Consider the following 17,168-nt stretch of genomic DNA (forward strand, 5'->3'; position numbering starts at 1 on the left):
ATACAGACACGAACGCGAGCGCGAACACGAATACGAACACACGCTGCATACTATACATATATATATATATATATATATATATAGTACAAGAACTCTCGCATACTACACCTTCACTCCTCCACATACTACACACAATTATAATTTATTTCATTTGTATCATTATAAATGAACAATAGGAACGACAACAATCTACACTCTGAAATTGCAGAAGCAGCGATTGCTGATTTCAATGAAATATTTAGCATTGGAAGAGAATTTGACTCCATCAGCCATATACGGGAAATGTTACAAGAATACGGCAAAAAATACAGCGTCGCATTCATAACGAAAAATTCAAAGAGAAGTGATCTAAAAATTATTTGCAAACATACTGGAAAATATCGAGAAAAAGATAAGAGAAGAAAAGATAGTGCCGGTGCTTTTGCAAGTTTGTCTGCTACTGCTGTTGCTACTGCTACTGCTTTTACTTGTCCATCTTCCTCTTCCTCCTCTGCGTGTTCCTATAATACTTCACAAGAAAATAAAGTAATTAGAAACGCGTACAGAGGTTTCAAAAGGATTCCGTGCACATGCTATATCTATGCCATAAAAGATGATTATGGCTGGTTGACTATACAAAGCCGAGAAGCAAGACACAACCACAGAGTCAGACCTCAGAGAAATAGCATCAGTAACAGCAAGAGCAATGGTTATTTTAATTACTACCTTACTAAAAAAGAAGGCGATGAAGAAGAAGAAGAACAACAGCAACAACAACAAAGAGAGGAAGAAGAAGCAAGACAAATAAAAGAAGAAGACCTCGAAACCAACAGCGTATCCACAGCCACAACCACAACGACCGTTTATGCTCCTATCGGTCAGGCCAAGCAAAATAGAAGTAGTTGTGCTGGGACCAATGGACGAGATATAGTATGTACCTCTCAATTCCTACAGAAAAGAGAAAGAAAAAGAAAAAGAAAAGAAAAGAAAAAGAAGCATATTATTATTACCATTATAAAAATTATAAAAATTATAAATTTTTTGAAAGAAAAAAAAACAAGCAAGCAAGCCACAAATCAGAGTTTAATGTTTTATTCTTCTTATTGTGTATGTGCGTGTGATATATGTATATATTGTGTGTTTGTGAATGGATCGGTATATGTAATTTATGGAAATAAGATGGGAGAGCCTACTAGTAATCATATCACAAGTACGGACGGATTGACAACTCAATTAAATGATTCTCTAGCCAATGACATCGAAAAAATGAAAATCGGGCACCTAAAAGCAAACAAGTGGTGTGAAAATACGGTACGTTTATGTCTTACAACAGATCCAGAAACAGCAACAAAAATATATATGTAAAGCCCAATGCTTTAAGTACGAAATAAATTCTGTGCTATGAAAACAAACAAACATACAAAAGTGGTGTCATATGTGATCCAATTTCAAAGAGACAAGCAAATTACTATGCCATTAACATTAACGTTAATACCAATCACAATTACAATCGAATACTGCAAATGTGTTCATATAATATAATATATATATATGTATTAAACGAAATAAGCTGTTTATTCAAGATCTTTAATTATTATCTTTATTTTTGATTTATTATGTTATATTTTATTCTTTGCTGTTTTTTTTTGACAGGATTGTGAACGAGAATTATGCGGGAGAACCGAAATATACGATTATCGTGGACCCTTAACACCTGACAATCATGATTCCCAGTCTATGGAAAACGATATGGACCAGGATACAGACATAAACACTTTTGCGAACAGTGACACAGAAACCGAAACCGAATTGAATAGTCTTTCTGAGATATCCGATAACCTGGCATCAAAGCTGTTGCGTGCAGTGCACAAGATGCTGGGATATTACAATAGCATCGACGACCTAAATGAAAAGAAACGAATCATATACGTTATCAATAGTATCGGAGATGGTGCGGCCAACCAGTCGAACTTTGAGGAACTATTCAAGGAAGACGCTGCAGAATCTTCTAAACAAAAGAACGAAGCCCAAAAGACCAAGAATCTTGACAGCAATAGTTCAAAATTCAGAAAAAGACCAAAAGTCGACAAGTTCGAGGACAAGTAAGTAGCACTAATAAAAATAGCTCTTTTATCCATATATTTTATCTTTATTGTTATTAACTATTGTATGTGTGTATGTTTTTTTTTTCTTTTTTCTTTTAAATAAATAAATCAAATCAAATTAAATAAAACAAAAAAAAAAAGATTAAGATCTGCATATATGCAGTTTCAGAAAGACCTTGATGAAATTGAGATCATTGGATCAGAGTCTGTCAGAAATTCGCTGAAAAACCTGGACATAACGCCTGACCGGTTGACCAAGGTTACCGTTCCAAAGGCGGATGGAAACTGTGGATTTAGAGCGGTTGCTATAGCAATCTACAACAATGAAGAAGAATGGCCCAAGGTGAAGGACAAGATGCTAAAAAAGTATCTAGAGTACAGAGACACATTCTACAAGACACGAATAGACAGTTCTCATGAGTCGTTCAGCCGACCTCCCATGGCCGAAATCCTGAAGGACAAGAACAGCCCACTTCCGACCAAACACTGGTTCGACACCATGGACTGTCCGCAGATTGTGGCCGATACATTCAAGTATGCCGTAGCCCTCTACAATGAAAATCATGTAAAGGAAGGCAACAATACTCTCTTTCTTCCTTTTAAGTCTCAGCCAATCCAGCGAGAACCGATCATTCTTTATCTCCAGAACTCACACTTTGTATTGGTCGAACGTAAACCAAGCACGGCTCGCATGAGGTGGCCGACTATCAACCTATACCACAAGAACATAGTTTCCCAAAACCACTTTGCAGATTTTTCTTTAGTCTATGATTAAAGTAGATTTGTATACAAAATAACCCCTTTTTATTCATTTTTTTTTACTCAATTTTAAATTCATAGTTATATATAAAACGAAAAATTACCCAACAATTATTGATCTAACATTTACTCTCTTGGTACTAAAACCTTTATGTCTTTAACTTGTTCAATCTTATGACCTCTTTACAATAAAAAAATATTTTACAGAGTCAACAAGTATAGCTACTTGTTCATGTTCCTTTTTTGGCGTTCTATATGGAGTTTATGGAGTTATGCCATTCACCAGCGTACGAGGGAATTGCATCGAGGGAATTGAAAGAAAAATTAGTTTTCATAGTAATTTATTCGATTCTGAATTGATAAAATTTCTAAAATAAGGACTCTAGTTACTAAAAAGGAATGTACTAAACAACCGTACATTAAAAAGCTCATTTTATATAGCCAAAATTAAACAAATCATTAATAAAAAAAAATTAGTAGGGTATTTTAGTAAATAATTAAAAAACAGATGCTGAATAACAATTGGAATCGTATATGACGTGGCTCAATTCCCTCGTACGCTGGTGAATGGCATTAAATGTCAAAAAAAAGGGCAGTGATTTTATTTGCAATATGAAGAATAATTTATCTGATCTCCTCCCCCCAAAAACATGCGTGTAACATGCAAAACCATTTTTTCAGTGAAGTTGCTACATTTTCAGTTTTGACTTTCTAGCTTGTCCGGTCAGCATATTTCCAGCTTGTCCGTACCGTTCCCCTTGGCTTTCTACAGGATAACACGGGCGAGGATGCTATCGCAGATGTTGAAGGCGCTGTTTGAGTGCCTGCTAAGAGGGAAGGATTGCAGTAAGAATCATAAGTTGAAACTAAAGCACCTCTCATTAGCTTACCAGCAACGTATTTCATATACGTGATGCAGTCTCGTATGATAGCCCCTTTCCCCATGATAACAGGTCGCTTGTCGCCTGACTCTTCTACGTATACCACATCCAACCCGGCTTGGTCAAGCATGGCAAGGTGTTGATCGCCATTTTCTTGTAACATGGGTACTCCAGAAGCCTTACAAGCGGCTTTTGCTCTGTTGTACATGATGAAGAACCGGGAATCTGAAAATCTGAAAATCACTGAAAAACAATGCTATCAATTGAGGATCAAAATAAAGGGGAGGAGAAGAAGAAATGAAAAGCAAAAAAAAAGTTTAAAAGAAATGAGAATCTGGAAGAGAGAGAAAAAGGAACCTTACGGATAGTCTGGCAGGACAGTCTGGGCAGTGTGTACCCTAAGTTTAGAGGGAAGGTATTTCTTGGTGAGGGGTGACATTTTTATTCTACCGGAACACAAATCGTGGCCTTTTTTTCCATCATGAAATAACTCTCTCTGGCTCCTAAGGATACAGAATATTTGAATAAAGACATTCTTTTGTACTTTTCGGGAAAAGAGCGGAAGGGGATTACTTACCAGCTGGTGCTGTCGAACTCTGGGAATATTTAGGTGAAAGAAAGACAAAGACATGATACGCGTAAGCAGGTCAATAAATAGTAAGATATCAAACAAGATTGCGTCACAATCTAATGACAGCAACTCCTAATAGTATTTTGCATAACTGCCTTTTGGTATAGTGTATTTGCGATTAATTATTATCTCTTTGTTAGGTCTATATTTTAGGCTGCTAATAGAATATACAGAATTTGTTTTTCGTATGAGACAGCATCTTAATAAGCTGCTTAAATACAGGCTGTGGTTCTTTAAGTAATGAAAGTTAGGTTCCTGGCGAGAGATTATTGGATACAAAGTGTAGTGACAAAGTAGTAAAGCTAATGCGTACAATGAATATATTGTATTTCTTTGAGGACACACTGTTTTGCCCTGAAGGATGAGAGAAAGACGCTGCTCTCCAGACAAGTAGTCAGAATTGATTAGTCCGGTTAGATAGAAATATCGTACCCCACCAGGAAACGTGGCTACCGTAAGATTGCTGCAAAGTCTGACCCTGACCCAAAAAAAATGTGTATAGCCATTAAACCCCTTATTATGAGTGATATCGCATACTTTCAGGCTGTCCTTCCAGGCTATCCAGCTAGGCTATCCGTAAGATTTCCCTATATTATAATATTAAAGGGCGATATTATTAAAAATAAAAATTAGATTTACGTATGATTTTCAGGTTTTTTCACGGTCAGAGTACTTTCAAGTGGTAATTTGTGCTTTAGGGCAATACGGTGAATTGACTTTGATTATTTTAATCATTTCTCCTGCAGATACGATCGTAAAGAAGGGGGATATCTTGTTGAATATACTCATCTTTGATTTCCACAAGGTAAAAATGAAGATTGGATAGCTGTAGCACAATGAGTTTAGTACGTTGTGCTGCTGAGGTAACAAAAAAAAAAGACAATTCCCACCATTAGAAAATACTTCAGTTGGTCTATTGAAGGTGTCTCTAGACAATTGTGTACAATCTGAGGAAGCTGTCGTATCAGATCATACCATTCCTCCTTTCATTATCCAATAAAGCAATATGTGAGTCGTTACAGTTAATTTGACATAGTGTACAAAGCTTGAAGGCACATATAAACCAGATAACTAGCGATCAAGTATACTTACCATCTGATATTATTCTTTGCAATAAAACTTGGGCGCTACCTAATAATGAGGGATAATATATCTCGCATAGACAGCCATCCAACCAATGCACGAGTTTCTGGTTCTTGCTGCTATATTCGTAGCTCTCTTTTGTCTAGTACGACCGGCTCAAATGACAATTCTTCAGTTTATACAATTAGTTCCAGAATGTTCATTGATGAAGCAGGTGGATCAACAAGCATATCATTATTCATATTAATCAATAACTTATGCTGTAGCATATAAGTATCCCCAGTATAGTTTGTTGTTAGCCATGATTATATGCATATAACGATCGCTGGTGATTTTAATGTTGATTTCACAAGAGAATCAATCAAGAAAGCCACTTTGCTTCAATTTATGAATAACAGAAATATGACTACCACGCTCCCTAACACTATTCGATCAACAACAAGCCAGAATAATCTCATTGACAACATATTGTTAACTATGCCAGTGCTGGATTCAGGAAGATATATATCTTTGACCAGTTGCCGTGCTCCTTTGTGGACAAAATCTATGTAAATTATGCTAAGTTTATTTATATTTATATATGTATTCTCTATGTTTTATATGCTCATTAATAATAATACAAATACCGAGTATATTTTTATACAAATAAAACCAAAATGAGGAAATCCGAGTATAGCAAAATATATAACGCCCTCCTTGATATAAACCTGCGTCTACAACTAGATGGTTTTTTTTTTAAAAAAAAATGAAAATCTATAGGTCACGTGATGGAACAGTACAAAATCCAACAATTCTAAAACAAGTGAGTCTGTGTGCAAAACCACAAAGGAGGAAAAGAGGGGGAAAAAAAGAAAGAACGTCAAACTTTATCAAATCTTCTTTCTTTTTCTTTTTAACTTTTACCTTTATTGTATCTTAACCAAAAAAACGCAAACAACTACATATAAATATATATTAGCGCGTTTTTACTACTATCACTCTATTACGTTTGTCTGTTGATACAAGGATGATAAACGCACTTTTTGTTATTAACCGTCAAGGGTAAGTATCTTTGAAGAATTATATAAAATAAGTAAAGAAAAGTATCTATTATGGTTACTGTTATTTATTTATCTTATTTTCTGGTAACGAATCTACATGATGATTCTAGAAAGATAATCATCGAGAAGCAATGGAGAGGAAACATCTCTAGACAGGTGGTGGATGTATTCAATGACGAATGTGCAAAGTACATGAATTCTGTACCGGGAACAATGGATAAATCAGATCTCGGTATCAATCTCAAAGAGACATTCTATACCCGTGAAGACGTGCCACCTATTCTAGAAACCGACAACTACTGGCTCCTTAATGTCTTGAGGTGTGATTTGGCGTGGTTATGTCCTGTCCAAAGAGAAGGTAAGATTGTGCATGGTTGAGAGTAGTATATTGTGCGGTTGGATATTACAGTGAGGTAAAAGTGCGGTGTAATGAAATGCGAAAATGTATATGTAGTGGATCCAATGCTGGTATTTGAGTTTATACATCGGATAATCGATATCTTGACCGATTACCTGGGTGACGTTTCCGAGACATCAATCCGCGATAATTTTGTTACAGTATATCAAGTAAGATCAATAAATTACATGGAGGAAATTAGCGTGTATGACATATACGGATATAATAAAAGAGTATTTGATTTTGTTATTTACTGTTGAATATATATATATATATGTGTGTGTGTGAACTACTATGGTGTTGATATTGGTGTTGGTATTGGTACTCGTGTTGCTGCACATAGCTTTTGGAGGAAATGATGGATTATGGATATCCTTTGACAACAGAGCCAAATGCACTCAAGGAGATTATTATGCCACCTACTATTATGAACAAGGTCATGACAACTGTTGGAGCAGCAGCAGGGTAATAATATGGATTAATTAAAAAAAAAGCGGAAAAAGAGTAGAATATTAATAAGACCAGTATTAGTTGTACTAACACTTTGTCTTGTCAATATTTAATATATCTATTGGAAATGGTCAAATCAGTGTTGCTCCAAAATTCCCTCAGAACATGTCAAGTATACCATGGAGAAAGGCAGGCGTAAAATATACACAGAATGAGATTTATTTTGATATTGTGGAAGAGATTGATGCTACAATTGCACCGTAAGTTCTTTTATTTTGTGTGTGTATATTTAAAAAAGAACTGTGGTTATGGATTATATTGGGTCGATCAACTAATAAAATATAATTGATTAGAAATGGAACTCTTCTGTCCTGTGAGGCTCATGGAAATGTGATTGCCAACAGTAAATTGTCGGGTATGCCAGATTTGACACTCAATTTTGTCAATCCTCGAGCAATTGATGATGTGAGTTTCCACCCATGCGTAAGGTAAAATGAATATAAGCAAAAAGAAAAGAAAAATGTATACAAGAAGGACAGGGAGGTGAAAGAAGTCTACAAATGATGATGGTAAATTGTGATTATTTCTTAATAATAATAATGATCAACAAGATATCGCAAGTGGGAAAGTGAAAAGGTACTTTCATTTGTGCCTCCGGATGGTCAATTCAAGCTTATGTCATACAGGTAAAGAAATAGTAAGATGATATTCACAAAGATGTGTAAATCATCCTTGAGAAATCAATACCAATAATTTTTGTTGATCTACTTGGTGGTTTATCTAGAGCTGCATTATCACAATATAATGCAATGCCTGTTCAGGTAAAACCCCAAATACTGCCCACAAAGAATGGAGGTAAAACACATACATGCATAGATGCACACACAAATATATGTCTATATGTCTATATGTATATAAGCATAATTATCACTGACACCATAAATAAAATAAAATCAATTGAATTGAATTATAGGCAAGTTTGATATTTCAGTTCATCCTCGTACAACTGACGGAAAAATGATCGAACGGGTTGTATTGACATTACCGGTACCAAAGAGCACAACTAGTGTAAATGCTACTTGTAATGCTGGTCAATATATGTATGACCCAGTTTCAAAGGTATATAAAAGAGAAAGAATATAAGTTTGACAATTTACCAATATCAATATCAATATCGATTGTAATTTATTTTCTCTTTATAAATGAACATGTTTTTGCATTAGACAATCAAATGGGATATTGGTAAACTTCAATTGAAAGAAAGAGCACCAATGCTGTCTGGTACATACAGTACTAGGTAAAATAGTAATAGTAATAGTAATAGTAATAGTAAGATTAGTATTATTTTTCTATCTTTCTAACTAATGTACATCTACCTATTGAAACTTAACCAAACTCTCAAGTGAGAGTGATCCAGAGGCAAGTATGACAATCTCTCTTGATTTCCAAATCAACATGTACGCTGTCTCTGGGCTAAAGGTCGACAGTTTGCGAGTATTCCATGAAGGATACAAGCCATACAAGGTAAGCTTTTATTATTATTCTTATTATTATTATTATTAGTTTTGGTTATTAAACTATATATTTGTTATTTGCTTATTGCTGCTGCTGTTGCTGTTGCTGTTGCTGCTACTGTTGCCGTTAATATTATTATTATTTGTACATGTGCGCATTTATACTTTTGTGCTTTTGTGCATGTATATATATATGTGTGTGTGTGTGCGTGTGAAAATAGGGAGTTCGCAGTCTTACCAAGGCAGGCAAGATCCATATCCGTACCTAAATAGATTTTGTACACAAACCCACACCCACACCCACACCCACACCCACACCCATTCCCATTCCCATTCCCATTCCCACTCCCACACAAAAGAAAGAAAGAAAGAAAGAAGTATATGTATATTTATATATGTACAGTGCTATTGCCAATTAATAATTGAATGTTACTATTACTATTGTTGACTGTTTGGTTGTTGGATGTTGTGATTATTTTAGGTTTTGGGTTTTTAAATATTGTTGTAAACTTTGTTGGAGACCTATTCTTAATTTGAATAATCTGGGGTCCTTTTGAGATTCAGTAATCAGACAGTTCTGGATGTCTTGTATAACCTTCTGAACAGCCTGATTGTTGTCTTGATCATAGTCTCGATTAACTTCTGGTTGGGTTGGACTTTGGGCTGCTACTGGCTTGAGAAGAACATCAAAAAAAGAACGCCAGAGCGTGGTGTGCCAGTAGCGTCTGATAGGCTGTCGGAGCTCTAGAGTCCGCAGGGGCTGGCCAAATAACAGAAGATGAGCCATGGAAGCTACTGCCCAATAGTCAATGGCTCTGGGAGACCATGGCTTTGTGTTGATGTCTGGCATATCGTGTGGTTGGGGCGACCAGGACGCCAGGCACTTGAGGTTTGATGATTTGGGCCAGAGGGTTGTGTCTAGAGAGCGGCCGAAATCAATGAGACGTATCGGATGCCACCAGGGGTGACGTGGATGATAGACTGTAGTGGATGTTGGTATGTCTGGTTGCCAGTCCATCAGTACGTTGTCAAGTTTGAGATCTCCGTGGATTATTCCGGTCTGGTGTGTTTCCCAGACGGCATCAAGGAGGTTCATGGACAACAAGAGAGCCATGGGTTCTGGCATTGCAGGCTGGTTTGTGCCTCTGCCTGTGTTTGTGCTTGTGCTTGTGTATGTATTTAGGTCTGTTTGTGTGCGTGTGATATTTAAGCAATCCAGCAGGGTACCTCCGTCGAGATGGGTTAGGAGCATGAAGCTGGTCGAGTTGTAGACCCATGCATTGTGAGCAGTTGTGATCAGATGGTCTGCAGGCCGGTTTAGTCTCTGGGCCAGCTGCTGCAGAATGTAAAACTCGAGAGGATGGGCTGGGGACTGGACCTTCAAGGCATAGGTTTTGTTGGTGTGGATCTGCTTGACTTTGTAGACAGTGCCCATGCCTCCTTTGCCTAGGACATTAATGACTTGGTAGTCTGATTGAAGCCGTATGACAGGCACAGACTGCTGAGTTTCCCTTGTTCTTGTTCTTGTTTTTCCTAATATTGGTGGTGGTGGTAGTAGATGGCGGCGGAGTGATTTCGAATTAGTCCTTTTGAATTTTGAATTTTGAATTTTGTATTGGAATTAGAATTAGAATTTTTATTTTTTTTTATTTTTATTTTTCTGTTACTTGAGGGCACCAATCTTTGGTGTCGGTTGACAAGACAGGTCATGAAAATGTCTGTGGTCTTGCAAGAAACGATCGATGTCCGGGTGCTTGAGTACGGGCAGATGCAGAACAGCAGACGATATTTGTGTTTGGTGAGATTCTAATTGACTCTTGCCAGACACCAAGTTTAGCTTTTGATGGCATAGGACAGGGTCTGGAATGCGGGGAAACAGAGCAAAAAAAAAAGTTATTTTTGAATGAGTATTATAATTTTATTTAATAGTAGTATAGTTCAGTGCAATCTGTGTTTGTGTGTGGGGGGAGTAGTCGGGGTTATTCTGTGACTATGAGGTGATTGTCTAAAAGAATTTTCCCTTTCAAAAAAAAATTATTACCAAATTTTTCCATGGAACGGTGAATAAATTTATGGGTTGGCCAATTGGATCTTGACTTGGCCATGGACATGGACCTCAGCTCCTCTAGCGAAATGTCCTCTCCTCGGCCAACACATTCTTTCAGCCGGGCAACCCGTCCACACAAACGGATCTGCGATTCAAGACAGTCACAGGCATTCAATAATGATTCAAGCGAGTTTGAGCCCAACTCCAGCAATCCTTCAGGTGGTCCGTGAACCATACACCTAATCGACCGACACTTTTCTATGACAGCTTACATTATAATTGCAGAAAATAAATTGTCAACTGAACATTTACCTCTTGGTAACAGACAGTGGTTTATCCATTCACTACGAGCCTTTTTGTATAATTATAATTATATATATATATATTATCAAGAATGACAAAAGTAGTAGTCGTGGTGTGGAGTTGATTTTCTTTTTAGGGATTAGGAAAGCGGTCTTATAGTCTTGTATACGTAATCCAAAACAAAAGAAAAGGTTACTTTGCTTTACCTCGGTGGTAATGTCATTTGTGACAGCTGAAAGTTGAATATTGGCCAGTAGGGCTTCATATTGATGTCGAATGGCTTGTGCAGGTTGAGCACCTCTTTTGATTGCATGCACCAAAATAGACAAAGCCTTTTCTGGTCTACATAATAATTTTTTTGGGGGGGGTTGAATGAGTGTGTAAGACAAATAAATAATTAAAATATAGATGCCACGTGTGAGTTGAATGATTAGTATTCAGTTTTAGTTCTTATTACTCAGAGTGGTGTATGTAGTGATTTGCGATTGTCTGATAAAGATTGGCGTCTGTTGTGCCAATGTTTCTGTCCAGGAGAGATAGACATATGGATAGGGGGTCTGGCTGCAGGGATGCATAAATTATCCACAGCTGGACATACTGAGGATCATTTTGGTGATTTTGAGCATCAAAAGTTTGCAGCAAGTGTGTCAAAAGAAGCAGCCTTTCATTATCTAAGTATTTATTTATAAAGAGATATTAACTTTTGATTATTTTCTAAACTAATACATTTTCTACTCTTTGCTTGTGTTTTTGTCAGCCCAAGGGAACTCGATGGGATTGGTTGTAGGCGTGAGAAAGGCATACAACTTTTTGGTAGTCAATCCGGGGTTGTACTTGTGTGTGTGTGACTATCAATCCAGTTGGTTTTCAATGGCTTGGATCTATTCTATCTATGTTATGTAGTGCAATCAACAAATATTTATCTGTAAGCTGTCTTTTTGATAACAACAAAGCAGAGAGAAGAGATAATGAAATTTAGTGTGAAATAGATAACACATCAATAGATAGATAGGTAGACAGACGTAAAGATTAAGACTGAAAAATAAAGTTGATGTTTTATTTGGTTGAATAAAAAGAGAGGATGCAATATATATAAAAAACAGAGATAGATAGAGGGATTGGCTTTGTAATGATGATAATGATGATAAAAAGATATTATGAATTTTTTCTTTTTTTTAAAAAAAAGAAAAGAGTTAAGCAGAAGAGTGCTTGTGGCGATGATCTTGGTAGCCAGTCATAGAGTCCCAGTTGCCAAGACTAAAGTCTTCCTTTTCAATGGTCGAGTCTTGAGTTGATGAAGAGGCAATACTTGATTCTGATGAGCGTCTCTGTTGAGAGATAAGCTTGGAGAGTTCAGACCAGGGCATGTCCATGAAACTTGAGTTCTTGGGTGTGGTAATGCTTGGATCCTCATTGATCAGATTAGGCACAGTCTTGATGTGTTGGAGGAGGGCGTATCCAGGATCCATTTTTTGTTATAGTTTAATAGAAAGAAGTGTGTTGATTTTGTTGTTAATTCTAATATTTTCCCTTTTTATAGTCTTTTAATCCTGGGACTCTTCTTTTTTTTTTTCCTTACTTGATTTGGAAATTAAAAATAGAAAATATATATTTATATTTATTTTACAGTAAAAGTCATGATGCAATTGCTATTCTTCAGCTTTGTATTCTATTGGCCAAATTTCTCAACGTTTTCCCCACGTTTAGGCGAGAGCTTATATATATCTAATAAAAAAAAAATATTTTAAAACAAAAATCGGCTATTACCATTTTATGTCCTTTTTTTTTTGCTCTTTTAATTTTCATTCTCCTCATCCTCCTTGTCTGTCCCCCCCCCAAGTGTCTTACCCCCAAAATGTTTGAATATTTTCCTCTTTACTTAATAAGTTCCACTACCAATCACACAGAATATCATTTATTAACTTAATGAGTCTGCACTCTTTGAGTGAACGTATAAGCCCTAATGGCTTGCAAAATCTATAATGGTTTGCTGGTACCTTTTCTTTGTTTTCTTTTGTCAAAAGTCAAAGAAACTAAAAATACAAATTCTGTAGATTCTGTTTTGTATTTGAAGAGCATCGCATTCTTCCTATGCTTAGGATATTTGAAAACCTTTGCCGATGTTATGGAAATTGTGCTTCAATTTACAAAGAGAAAGCTATTCATTAGTTATTTATTTATTTGCATTTTCTTTGAGGCTATATATATATATATTACTATTGATTTCTTGAATAATCATAAAATGATATACAGCTTGGAATACATTGTTACCAAGGGACACCACTACTGATTATAGGTTGGTCTTTTTTGCTCATTAATCTACAGACCATTTTATGAAATGATTATGATAGACAGCAAGGTCAGAAACACTAACTCTTTAATTATAATTTACTTCAATACACCAGATTTAGAATAAATTAGATCAGATTCAACTATAAATTTATCACCAAAAAGATAAAATTAACTAGGCCCTTTTCTTTCTTCTGTATTTATTAACTCCTTTTATTTGTTCTTCTACTATTCTGATCGATAATGTTAACAACCCATCGTTAATTCATTCAATATATATATATATATATATATATTAATTAATAAGAATTATAAAAGAAGTATATCCAGAATACTACAGTTTCAATTCGCTAATACAGTTGAAACTAATAAGCTGGCCAGATTCATATAGTATTCAAAAACAACAACTAACAAGTTTTGAAACATTTCTTATTTTACAGTAAAAATAAAATAAAATAAAAACTCAAAAAACACAAAATAAATAACCCTATTGGCTGTAAAATAAATCATAAAATCGCAGAAATCTTTTATTTTATTTTTCTTCTTTAAATCTCAAGTTAACCAAACCATTTTCCCAACTTCTTTGGACTTCATTATTGCCCTTCCTTCCTCTCTTCCTTCCTACTAACTCCATATTAGTTTTACTTCCAAATTGAACATAATTTTTTGACCAAAATTGTATCTTGTTGCAATTTTTTTTTCAACTTTCTATTCATTTTATCTTGCAATAAAATCAAAATATTTTATATATTTTGACCGATTTTTTTTTTTTTTTAAAAAAAAACCCCCCAATTTGAAACAGTCGTTTTTTAACATTTTTTTTTAAAAAAAAATATGATTATTTTAGTATTGTGTAAAGTAATATAACGTAGTGTAGTGTAATGTATAATTTATGTAAGTCGAAATGCTTCGAGTTTATCCGCGGGGTTCAGGCCAAGATGACGTCGACATTTAGTCTACAGATCTTGGACTATCAAAATTTCAGCAAATGAACTGCACCAGACCACACGCGCAGACAGAAAGAGAAAGAAAGAGAAAGAAAGAGAGACACACACTACGCACACAGTACGCACATATATATACATACAATAGACGCTAGACGCTAAACACTACGCACGCACCACACACCATATACGCATTACACACGCCAACAACAATAATAATAAAATTATTATTATTATTATATAGACGCGATCCAATCATAATTTAACCAGACATACATAAGCAACGAACAATCCAAGCTCATCAACTTCAATTATTCATCCGATCAACCAAAGAAAAATAAAGCATCATGGCATCTAACCCTCTTGATATGTCACTGGACGACGTCATTTCAAAACAGCGTACTGGTAGAGACGGCAATCGTAATAACAATCGCGGTTACAATAGACCAAGAGAAAACGGAAGAGGAGGGGACAGAAATACACGCAGAGACAATAATTCGGTATGTTTCTTTTTCTTTTTCTTTTTTCTTTAAAAAAAAATAGAAGATAATCTTTCAAGCCAGTATATTATATATACATATATATCAACCACCAAACAACCATAGGCAAACAAAACAAAACAAAAGAAAACAAAACGTTATACTTAAAGACTTTTACCATTATCATTATTACCATTATATTATATTATATTATACTATACTATACTATGATACGATACACCACACGTATATACAATCTATAAAAAAATAATACTTTTAGCCTCTCTATTCAAGACTGAGAGGACAATCAAACCCAGTAACACCCGTTTCTGGTAATAGTCTTGTCGTAGCCAATCTTGACTATGGTGTGACCGAGAGTGATCTCTACGTAAGTAATCTGGAATTCTTGTTAAAATGTAATAATTATATTCACTAAAGAAATACATATCCATATACAAATATATATATATATATCTCATTTAATATAATATTCAACTAACAATTTCACAAACAATAGGAACTATTTGGCCAGATTGGTCCTCTCAAACGTGCATTTTTACGTTTGGATCCAAGTGGTAAATCATCAGGTGTGGCTGATGTGGTCTTTATAAACCAAAGCGATGGAGAGAGAGCCATGACTGCATACAATAATGTTGAATTGGATGGTAAATATATATATATTCTTTCAATATAATAATTAATTTGTTTTACAGCTCGACCAATGCGTATTACCTATGCTTCTGTAATTAATAATCGATACCAGCAAATTCCTATGCGTGGTAGCAATTACAATAATAACAACAGTAATGATAATTATGGTGGTCAGCGCCAAAGAGATTCCGGAAGATCCAACCAGTACAACCGTCGTAACAGAAATAACAACAACAACAATAGTAACGGTGGTGGGGACAATCGACAAAATCAGCGCAGGCGTCAGGAACCTCGACCCAAACCATCGGAAGCTGATCTGGATGCCGACATGGATACATATATGAATACTTTAGAGACTGTAAGTATCATTCCAAATGCCATTTTATTATTCTTTAATATCACTGCCATTTTAATGTTTATTACACATACTAACTTCAATTCAATTCTATTTGATTTGATCCGATTATATTTAATCAGGGTGAAGAGGGTAAAACGGCCTAAGGTTTTATAAGATGTTCTCTTGTTGTTTTATTATTATTATTTCACAAAAACACATAAAATCAACATTCACATGGAAACCAAACAAGAACAAGAATATGTATACGTATAGATACATGGAAATAGATATTGTCATGGTCATTTTATGCACCTATCTATATATTATATACACTCTTTTCTAATAATAATAATAATAATAATAATCTAAAAATCATGCATACTCGGAAATGTCTGTGCGAGATACAACACCCAAATCCATGACGTTATTCACGAGCGTAGTTTGTCCCGAATCTATGGATTTATAGACATTGATGACAGGAACAAACAAGGAACCACAGGTTTGAATACGATCTTTAGCTGTTACGGCACTTTAAGCAATCAGCAAGAACAGGCACATTAACATATTTGGCTGGACTTCTTTTCATTGGTTCTTTCTCTTTACTTGGTTTTGAGATGAATACATAAATATTGACCAATTGATATATTGATAAAGAATATTTGATAATAATAATTATCGTTCTTGGATATAGTGGAGTTGGAGAGTTGCTAATTGGCATGGATACAGGCTCTCAGTGGCAATTAGTAGCATAGCAACATATTAGCATAAGAGTCTCGATACAAAGCATACACACACACACACGCATATATATACATTTATATATATATATATATATATGTAAATGCTCTTACGGTTTATAAGTTGATTTAGTATATTTATAGTCCAAGAAAATTATTTTATATTTATAAACTTCTCGGACACAATTTTAATTACAGAAACCTATTTTTGGGTTATATCCCCGCCTCAAATCCACATATCCTCATATATAAATCACGAATTTATATATAGAACACATCATTTTTTTTGTCTTTTTTTTTGTCTTCTATTGCTGCCTATCTTTATGTCTTTTCTGTGAGTGATTATAACTGTGTAATCGTGTAATAGTAATTGTGTGATTGTGTAATTGTGTAATTGTGTGATTGTGTAATTGTAAGTGATATGGTGTGTGTATGGTATATATGTAGTTATGGGTGCGTGCGTGTGTTTGGGTACCAAATTGTTAGTTGGTTTGATAGTCGTGCTTGGGTACTTATAATTTTCTAACACAGGTCTAGCCTTT

General features: G+C 35.1%; 6 protein-coding genes across 6 annotated transcripts; 4 read left to right on the plus strand and 2 right to left on the minus strand.

Moving 5' to 3' along the window:
• Positions 1-165: 165 nt before the first annotated feature.
• Positions 166-2,859, plus strand: PHYBLDRAFT_59477 (hypothetical protein; the record flags this gene model as incomplete). Its single annotated transcript, XM_018440501.1, has 4 exons — positions 166-909; positions 1,159-1,290; positions 1,633-2,081; positions 2,226-2,859. The coding sequence occupies 4 exons, from the start codon at positions 166-168 to the stop codon at positions 2,857-2,859; spliced, it is 1,959 nt and encodes a 652-aa protein (XP_018293990.1).
• Positions 2,860-3,554: 695 nt separating this feature from the next.
• On the minus strand, positions 3,555-4,163 carry PHYBLDRAFT_142934 (hypothetical protein; the record flags this gene model as incomplete). The annotated part of the gene is made up of 3 exons (XM_018430901.1): positions 3,555-3,670; positions 3,734-3,957; positions 4,087-4,163. 3 exons carry the CDS (start codon positions 4,161-4,163, stop codon positions 3,555-3,557), a joined length of 417 nt encoding a protein of 138 aa, XP_018293991.1.
• A 684-nt stretch (positions 4,164-4,847) lies between these two features.
• Positions 4,848-5,990, plus strand: PHYBLDRAFT_59479 (hypothetical protein; the record flags this gene model as incomplete). The annotated part of the gene is made up of 4 exons (XM_018440502.1): positions 4,848-4,931; positions 5,008-5,160; positions 5,518-5,652; positions 5,727-5,990. 4 exons carry the CDS (start codon positions 4,848-4,850, stop codon positions 5,988-5,990), a joined length of 636 nt encoding a protein of 211 aa, XP_018293992.1.
• Positions 5,991-6,334: 344 nt separating this feature from the next.
• PHYBLDRAFT_132090 (hypothetical protein) lies at positions 6,335-9,278 on the plus strand. The gene is made up of 12 exons (XM_018429466.1): positions 6,335-6,479; positions 6,589-6,836; positions 6,933-7,045; positions 7,219-7,340; positions 7,466-7,585; positions 7,679-7,813; positions 7,937-8,011; positions 8,110-8,180; positions 8,299-8,444; positions 8,549-8,622; positions 8,729-8,849; positions 9,061-9,278. The coding sequence occupies exons 1-12, from the start codon at positions 6,445-6,447 to the stop codon at positions 9,106-9,108; spliced, it is 1,308 nt and encodes a 435-aa protein (XP_018293993.1). The 5' UTR covers positions 6,335-6,444; the 3' UTR covers positions 9,109-9,278.
• Positions 9,279-9,311: 33 nt separating this feature from the next.
• On the minus strand, positions 9,312-11,991 carry PHYBLDRAFT_165929 (hypothetical protein; the record flags this gene model as incomplete). Its single annotated transcript, XM_018435326.1, has 7 exons — positions 9,312-10,425; positions 10,507-10,699; positions 10,881-11,125; positions 11,159-11,238; positions 11,396-11,531; positions 11,647-11,860; positions 11,916-11,991. The coding sequence occupies 7 exons, from the start codon at positions 11,989-11,991 to the stop codon at positions 9,312-9,314; spliced, it is 2,058 nt and encodes a 685-aa protein (XP_018293994.1).
• Positions 11,992-14,769: 2,778 nt separating this feature from the next.
• PHYBLDRAFT_142937 (hypothetical protein) lies at positions 14,770-16,053 on the plus strand (the record flags this gene model as incomplete). The annotated part of the gene is made up of 5 exons (XM_018430902.1): positions 14,770-14,922; positions 15,182-15,289; positions 15,419-15,566; positions 15,615-15,910; positions 16,030-16,053. The coding sequence occupies 5 exons, from the start codon at positions 14,770-14,772 to the stop codon at positions 16,051-16,053; spliced, it is 729 nt and encodes a 242-aa protein (XP_018293995.1).
• Between the last annotated feature and the right edge of the window lie 1,115 nt (positions 16,054-17,168).

This window comes from Phycomyces blakesleeanus (assembly GCF_001638985.1).
Source record: "Phycomyces blakesleeanus NRRL 1555(-) unplaced genomic scaffold PHYBLscaffold_6, whole genome shotgun sequence".
Lineage (NCBI taxonomy): Eukaryota > Fungi > Mucoromycota > Mucoromycetes > Mucorales > Phycomycetaceae > Phycomyces > Phycomyces blakesleeanus.

What these genes read in the sequence shown, in the direction of transcription:
- PHYBLDRAFT_132090 (XM_018429466.1), top strand. Translation starts at nt 6,445, where the DNA reads ATGATAAACGCACTTTTTGTTATTAACCGTCAAGG. An exon ending in ATGTCCTGTCCAAAGAGAAG is followed by an intron (nt 6,837 to 6,932) that starts GTAAGATTGTGC and finishes ATGTATATGTAG; the next exon opens with TGGATCCAATGCTGGTATTT. An exon ending in ACTGTTGGAGCAGCAGCAGG is followed by an intron (nt 7,341 to 7,465) that starts GTAATAATATGG and finishes TGGTCAAATCAG; the next exon opens with TGTTGCTCCAAAATTCCCTC.